The sequence below is a fragment of the Pezoporus wallicus genome, unplaced genomic scaffold, assembly GCF_028554395.1.
Source record: "Pezoporus wallicus isolate ANWC-B61680 ecotype Strahan unplaced genomic scaffold, APGP_CSIRO_Pwel_v1 contig_8542, whole genome shotgun sequence".
In the NCBI taxonomy this organism is placed as follows: domain Eukaryota; kingdom Metazoa; phylum Chordata; class Aves; order Psittaciformes; family Psittacidae; genus Pezoporus; species Pezoporus wallicus.
In genome coordinates this window covers 3251617-3259185 of record NW_026640148.1, presented here as the reverse complement: position 1 = coordinate 3259185, position 7569 = coordinate 3251617, and the positions used below count along the sequence as shown (strand labels likewise).

Below are 7569 nucleotides of genomic sequence, written 5' to 3'. Positions count from 1 at the left end.
CAATAAATAAAGCTCAAGAAACCTCATTCATTGAAAGACAAACTTTGATCTGGCTGCAGAATACATCGAGGCTCCTGCAACTTAGAAACCCCTTTGCAGTTGGGACAGCCGGGTAATGATCCCTGGGTGGGGAAATTCTAGAGACAACATGGACTGTTGAACATTTTGGGATGTAATTACACTATTGTCTAGTGAATGTATGGAGTAAACAGAGAAATATCAATAGAGTGTGATTTATTCCTTTGTGCACTGCTCCTTTCTGCAAGCCAAGAAAAAGTAGGGATTTATGTGCGACTAAGACATGAGGCCAGAGACTTAGGCTGATTTCAGCCTTCACATGAACTGTTGCTGCAGTCAGCCAGACAATGGCATTCCTATAAAAATCCCAATGCAAATATTTGTTCTAAATCGGACTCTTTCCTTTTGCTTTGACTAGAGTGTAACTGAGGGAGCTTATGCAATGCTGTATTGTTTCAAGATTAATTGCTGCTGAAAGTTGAAGGATTTCTTGTCTGCCTTGCACACACACTCCCCAGCCCCCTCGGGATAATCTTCTCTCTATTTAACTCTTCCCTAAATTCTTTCTCCCCAGACAGTGAGTTTCGTAAAGGCCAAGCTGCTTTCCTCCCCTAAAAGCCCAGCTCATTTGCTAGCCCTTCCTGCCCCATCAGCAGGCAAACTGCGGGGTGCTGATGAAGAGTGAGTATCTGCCTCTACTAACAGTTGGATTATTCTCACTTTTCACATGCCATCTGCATGGCAGGGTTTGCTTTGCACTGACTCCAGCCTGTGGGCTGAGCTGAGAAAACAGATTGCTGCACCACTCTGTTAAATAATCATCATTAGAGGCTGGTTCATCAGACAACTTCAGGCTGCCATGGAGGTTTGGGGGGGTTGGGAAGGGGAAATGCAATTCACGTGCACACGATGATGCTGAAATCAGGTTTTAATGTAAGTTTTATGATGTTCTGTTGCAGTGCTGTCAGCTGGGATCCTCAGTCAGGTGGGACTTCTCACCTGAGGTTTGCAGGCAGGCAGGGGTGATACCAGCAGCACTCTCTTCCTGCTGCTCCTGGCTGGGTTAGTGCAGAAGCCTCGATGCTGTGAGCAGCTTCAAACCCACACCAAGCAAATACTCCAAGATCAGCAACATTTTACATTGCAAACCACCAGGCACAGACCTGTGTCCCACTGGTGGCAGCTCTGAAGCAGATACACACACATGCACAATGCAGAAAGGTCCTTTTAATCCTTCTGCCCCTGGAGAGGAATGGCAGAGCTCCAGAGCCCACATGAACACATGGAGATCCCTGCCTTTCAGGTGTTACAGTCACAGCACACCGAAGTATTTTCCCTTTGTTCCTTACATTTGAGATCAGTACAGTACATGCAGTATGCTGCTTCTAGCTGATCTATCTTTGCATACAATTAGGAAAATAACCTGAAGGTTTAATTTCCCTTCTAACCCAAAATACTTGAACTTTAACAAAATATTTGCTTCCTGTCCACTAACTATTGCACTTGCTGTGGGTATATCTACATTAGTCTTCAGCATCTGTGTATTTCCACATCACTGGAGAGGACTCAGCACGCTCACGAGCTCGAGCGGCGTCTGTTTCTTGGTCTCCTCTTTGTAAATTTTGATTTCAGCCAGTTGAAGAAGCCACCTTTTGCTTTCAACTCAAACTCTACTGGGAAGTGGTCGCTCACCCCCAGTGCCTGCAAGACAAGAGCACAGAGGGGTTTGGGAGCCAGATACTCACACTCTTTCCAAACACTGCCCCAGCGGGTTTCACCATGCAGTGGGGAGGTGCAGTATGGCCACTGCATCACTTTGGGAGGATGCAATGGCTTTGTGGCCAGGGCCATGTTCAAAACTGCCTGGATACTATTGGCTTTGTACTGTGTTAGTCCTTGTCCCAGTGCTGCAGAGGCCATGCTGTGCCTACCTGCTCCTCGGTCATCTGGAAGTCCTTCTGGAAATCAAAGATATTGACAGACTGTGGCACGATGGCATGGACAAGCTTCTGCCCGCTGACCACGATCCTGCAAGGAACAAGGGAATGGCGTGCTGTTATGGGGTGCCCAACCAGCGGCATGCAGCACTGAGCTGGTGGCCAGAGGGGTGGCCTTGATGCAATCACAGGTATCTATGGTTTGTCCTTACCGACGGGCCAGGTACTAAGAGATGCCATCACCGGCTTTCGGCTCAGTTTGGCTCATTGCTGTCCTTGCCAGTGAGGCACCTGAATGTCTTGGTGTGTATTGGCCTTGGAAGCCAGCATTACCTCACTTCTATCTAAACCATCCCTAACAGTCCTGCAGAGCTCAAAGCCATACTTTCTGCAAAACTGCATGACAAGAAGCCTGGAAAGTGCTTTGTGCTCCTGACTAGAAGTATCCAGACCTTGTTTCAGTCCTCATTTCTCCCTGGACACTGTTTTATCTTTGAAGTCCTCATGCGCATCTGCTTTATCTGACAGTCATTGATACCTTTTGATATATTTTTTTCCTCAGGGAGTCACAGTGAGTGACTTGGTGGTGAACACTTCACCTGTCATATGGGCAGCTTGTGCTTCTCTTCACTGTTGTGTCATTTTTGTCGCCGATTAGCCAGATGAATTCGGAGTAAGTCCTCAGCCGAATGTTCTTCCAGTGCTTTTGGGGAACGTAGCTACACCCAGCATTAAAGTCGCCCATGAAGATGAAGTTCTGGAAGGTAGGAGGGGTTTAAAAGGTAATCGTGAGGACAGCTTTTCAAAAGAAGACAGCAAGGACTTTTAGGGTCAGTGGGTGCTCCCAGTAGCCATTGCAGCTTGAATAGCAAGCACTCATTGGGTGTACTGGGGCAAGTCTAAATGAGGCAACAAAGATGCTCGGGGGCTGGAGCACCTCTCCTGTGAAGACAGACTGAGGGAGCTAGGGCTGTTCAGCCTGGGGAAGAGAAGGCTCTGGAGAGACCTTAGAGCAGCTCCAATGCCTAAAGGGGCTGACAAGAAATCTGGAGAGGGACTTTGGACAAGGGCCTGTAGGGACAGGACACAGGTGAATGAAAAGGGTAGATTTAGATTAGGTATTAGAAAGAACAACTTCCCTGTGAGGGTGCTGAGGCGCTGGCACAGGGTGCCCAGAGAAGCTGTGGCTGCCCCATCCCTGGCAGTGTTCAAGGCCAGGTTGGACACAGAGGCTTGGAGCAACCTGGTCCAGTGGAAGGTGTCCCTGCCCATGGCAGGGGGTTGGAACTGGGTGAGCTTTAAGGTCCTTTCCAACCCAAACCATTCTGTGATTCTATGATCCTTCTTTCTGCTGGGCGCACCACCAAACATACTGATGAAACAACAGTTTTATTGTGAGATCAAGTTTACTTATTAAAATGTGGTGAACCCAATGAAAATACATTAGAGAGACTCAAATGTGGGGCTTGTTGTCAACAGTTTTAAGGTTACCAGGCTGTGAGTAAGGAATAGCATGCCAGGTGAGTCAGTACCAAAGCTGCTGTTAGTAATGTGGATGTGGCAACTAACCTCAATTTTCCAGCGCTGTTTTACATCTAAATACACATCATAGAGCTCATCAATCTCCCGTACTGCTGTCTCTGGTGTGGTGTGTAGAGGGATTATAGCAAATTCTTTGACAGCTTAAAAACAAAGCAAAAGAACAGGAAAAAGTGCACTGGTTAAACACACAATGAATCACAAAGAAACAGAGACTGACTTGGAAGCAAGAAGGTTTGTCTGAAGAAGAAAAAGCTGCTGTTCTGGCTGTGGATCAGAGGCCATTGCTGTGTGATTGCACAGTGCTCCCCACCAGCTGCCCAGTGAGGCTGAGCTGTGATGCGGTGAGGTGCTGTGTCAGGGCAAGACAAACCCTGCTCTGATACCCATGGCAATAGCTGCTCCCTTGGCTGTGCCAGTGGCATGGAGCACATCCACCAAACCACTGCCCATGGCAGCAGAAGAGGCTTTTCTGGGGCTGCAGCATGCACTGAGCTGTGGATGATGCTGGAGGCAGCAGCCCCAAAGGCAAAATGCTGCTTGTTTAAGGAAAAGCAGTGTGGGGTCAGGATGTGGCCCCTCTCGCAGCCACCACCACATGCTTGGTTCCAGCAGGGCTATTTTGCTCCGTAAGACCTGCCAGTGGGAGGATGATTTGTTTCTCAAAGGTCTCACCAGTTTTTGGAGAGTGGAACCAGACGGTGAAGGGCTCTCTGGAGAAGGCATCCTCATCCCCAGGCTGGGTGTCCGGGTACTGGTAGGTTTGTTTCACCGATACCAGGTGTTGCCTGCAGCAGAATAAACAGGACAGGGGATGTCACGCTCATAGCTTGCTGGGACATGTCTAACTCTGACTCCGTGCTCTAGGCCATGGTCTGCAATGGATACAGCCACACTGGTGGCTCTGCCTGGGACAATCCCATAGCCAGGCACAGCCCATCTCATCCGCACAGCCTGCTTCTCTCTGGGTCCCTTGGAGCAAAGCCACCACTGTGTCCAGCCCATTCCTACAGGGCAGGGCAGGGTAGGGTAAGGGTCTGGCTTGTTGGCAAGGGGAGCTTGCTCACCGGTAGATGAAGGCGTACTGCTCCTTGTAGCTCTTCCTTCCCAGCCTCTCGCTGACCACGCAGCGGTATTCCTCCTTCGGCCCCTTCAGCTCTCTGGAAGGAAAGTGGTGTTCCTGAGTTTATGTCTGCATTCATGGGGGGATGAGGAGGAGATAGTTTTGCCCAAGGGTACGGGATGCTGCCTGCCTGACCTCAGAGGGGGGTTATAAAGACAATAAACCCTTCTCAGGACCTGCGGTCTGGATCTGTGCTCCACCGCTGGCTCTTTACGTCCTTCCTGCTTGTTGCTGCTCTACCTCTCTTTCAGCTGGGTCTCACATCCAGCCAGACATATGCTGCTCGTTCCTCTAGGCTGCCAGTCCAGGCAGGCAATCCCTGCTACAGCAATTCCCAACGCTGCAGACAGGCAGCTGCCCTGGTGCAGCGCAGTGGAAAACTCTGGTTTTCCCTTGAGCATTATCTTTAACAGACTGAGATTTAAAAATACATGTCCTATGGTGGTTTGGAGCTGACTTTGCTCCTGGTCTTCTGCCAGAGCCTTGTCCTTTCCTTGACAGCTGGGACAAAGCCCAGACCCTGAGCTTTCACCCTGATAACGCAGCACTGAGCAGAGCACAGGCTCTTGCCAAGCTTCTTTCCCAACATCTGCCTACTTGCCCATGGCCACCGTACCTGGTGAGCTTCTCCACCAGGAGAGGACAAACCCGGTTCTTGTTCTCCTTTATTTCCATCAGCAACATGATGTCACAGCGAGAAATGATCTGCAAGGGGAAGGAGCAGAAGCAGTTTTGCACGTGGTGGGTTTTGGAGGATTAGGAAAAAGTTGGACAGAAGTGGTTACTGGTGCGGGGAAGTCCTTTGTGGAAGAAGCAGCTCCAAGCCTGGGGTCGTGGGAGGGGGGCAGTAGCCTGAGCAGAGTCCTTCTGCTTTCAGAGCTGCCTCACATCCCCACTGGAGCTGGGAGAGGGAACTCGGGAGCAGAGCGGTTTTGGGTTTGTTGAAGAACTTCTGTCCCTGCCCTTGAGGAGGAAGTGTGGAGGGGAAGGGGCAGTGAGAGCTGCTGCTGCGAGCCTGCTTTAACCCCAGCACTGCTGGGGTGCTGCCCTGCCACCCCTGCCCTCACCTGTGGCTGTTTTCTCTCCTCCTTGCCCCTTGCCACACTGGTTTCCTTCTCCGCTTCAGACCTGTCCTGCGCACCCCAAATCCCTTGGTACCCAGATGGATGTGGCAGGAGCTTTTGAGGGGCTTTGACGGGAGCCAGATAGAGTCCGTTACCAACCCACTGCAATGGTTTCCATCCTTTTTCTGGTGTAAGCACCCCGAGGGTCCTACAACTACATGTGCCATCCTAAAGCTGCGTGTGCTGTCAGCATTCACCTGTCCCTGCTCCTGCTGCAGCCCCTCTGAAACAGCCCATACAGCCCAAAGCAACCCCAGGTTTGAAATGAGGTCCCAGCACCTGTGGGCTGCAGCAGAGAAGCTCCAGGGTGCTGGGGGGGCTGCCTCATCCCCATGGCCAGCACCAGGATCCCCATGGGAAAGGCCAGCTCACCCTGCAGCACAGCGCACCCCAGGGCTTCCTTCTGCCCATGGCTTTGTTGTGAGTGATTTCATGGGAAAAAGCACCCCTTTTTGCCCCCTGAAACATGCAGAAATCAGTATGTTGCCCATAGTGCTGATGCTATAAAAACAGTCCAGATATGTAAACACCTCTTCTCCAGCAGTTTGCAACGAAGGATTAAAACCTAAATGGTGTCGTTCCTCATTACTGCCTTTTGACATTTGCAGCCATCCCTCTAACACTGAGCACCACCTTCTCTTACTGCGGCATCTCGGAGGGCACCTGCAAAAGCTGTAAGTCCAAAAGAAGGTTCTTTAAAAAAGCTGAGTTTATCTTCAGCTTCTCCAGAGGGAGCCTGATGGTGAGGGTTTGCTCACATGAATTAGCAGTCAGGCTTTTCACTCTAATACGATTCTCTCTGCTGTCCTGAGAATATGTGTTTAATTAGACAAGAATACTGTAGCATAACCAGCACATAAGCACGGTCAGTAAAGTATTGCAAACCAAGGTCAATAACGTATCGCAAACCAAAGCTCTATGCATTCAAAGTCAAAATTACTTTTCCTGCACACAGAGGTTTTGCTTCCTTTCTAACTCCATTTCCAAAGCAAACAGCAGATGTTTTTTCTGTTCTATTCCCATGCAAGCTATAATAGCAGTAAACATCCTACTCAAACACAGGCTGATTTTTACTTTAAGAGAATGAAGTTATTTAAATTATTCACTGAATTTTAACCTGAAATTCAACTGTGAAAAGGTAAAGTGCAAGATTACGCAGCTAGGAAATCCCCCAAAAACTCAATGTCTGTCTCATCCAGGCAAATGAACGTACCTTTACCACGGCATCCACAACTTCAGGTCTGCCTATTTTAGTTTCTCCAAAAGATCTCACATTGAAGGAGCAGATTCTTAGGCTCAGAGATGGGTTGAAATTGAAGAGCCAAAGTAAGACGAAGAGCAACATCTTCGGGGACTTGGACAAAACGAGCTGCCGTGAGTGTGCCTATAAATATCTATGCGTGTGTTTGTGCATCCGTCCCTTTGTGGCCAGTTGGGAGATCAAACTGAGCAGTCAGCTGTGTCAATCACAAACAAGAACAGGAATTACCATTTCCTCCTTTCCCTCACCTCCATCTGCCTGCACAAAGCAGCATGGAGGCTTTGAACATCTGCCAGGGGGAAAACCAGCTCTCCCAAGCCAATGTCCCCATCCTGGAGAAGCAACTGCTCCAACAGACTCCAGCATCCATCCCCATAGGGAAGCCTGCTATGCCTGGACACCAGCCAGAAACACTTTGGGCAGTGTTGGGCCAGGACCAGGCTCCCTGGGCCACCCAGGAGAGAGGTCAAGACCAGGAAATGAATAGGGTGGATAGTGAAAGGGTCTGGGAAGCAGCAGTGGGAAGAGGGAAGTTTCTGGAGGGCACCAGTTGTGGGCACCAGAAGC

General features: G+C 49.7%; 1 protein-coding gene across 1 annotated transcript; it reads right to left on the bottom strand.

Moving 5' to 3' along the window:
* Positions 1 to 1556: 1556 nt before the first annotated feature.
* On the bottom strand, positions 1557 to 7248 carry DNASE1L3 (deoxyribonuclease 1 like 3). The gene is made up of 8 exons (XM_057417631.1): positions 6955 to 7248; positions 5234 to 5322; positions 4562 to 4654; positions 4170 to 4282; positions 3525 to 3637; positions 2555 to 2712; positions 1950 to 2046; positions 1557 to 1719 (listed from the first exon to the last, which is right to left on the bottom strand). Exons 1-8 carry the CDS (start codon positions 7084 to 7086, stop codon positions 1594 to 1596), a joined length of 921 nt encoding a protein of 306 aa, XP_057273614.1. The 5' UTR covers positions 7087 to 7248; the 3' UTR covers positions 1557 to 1593.
* Positions 7249 to 7569: the final 321 nt, after the last annotated feature.

Bases quoted from the DNA above. Each gene is read 5' to 3' on its own strand.
- DNASE1L3 (XM_057417631.1), bottom strand. From the start codon at position 7,086: ATGTTGCTCTTCGTCTTACTTTGGCTCTTCAATTTCAACCCATCTCTG. The intron at 2,047-2,554 runs GTGAAGTGTTCA...TGTTCCTTGCAG, and splicing joins ACAAGCTGCCCATATGACAG to GATCGTGGTCAGCGGGCAGA. The intron at 1,720-1,949 runs GTAGGCACAGCA...CTTGTCTTGCAG, and splicing joins TCCAGATGACCGAGGAGCAG to GCACTGGGGGTGAGCGACCA.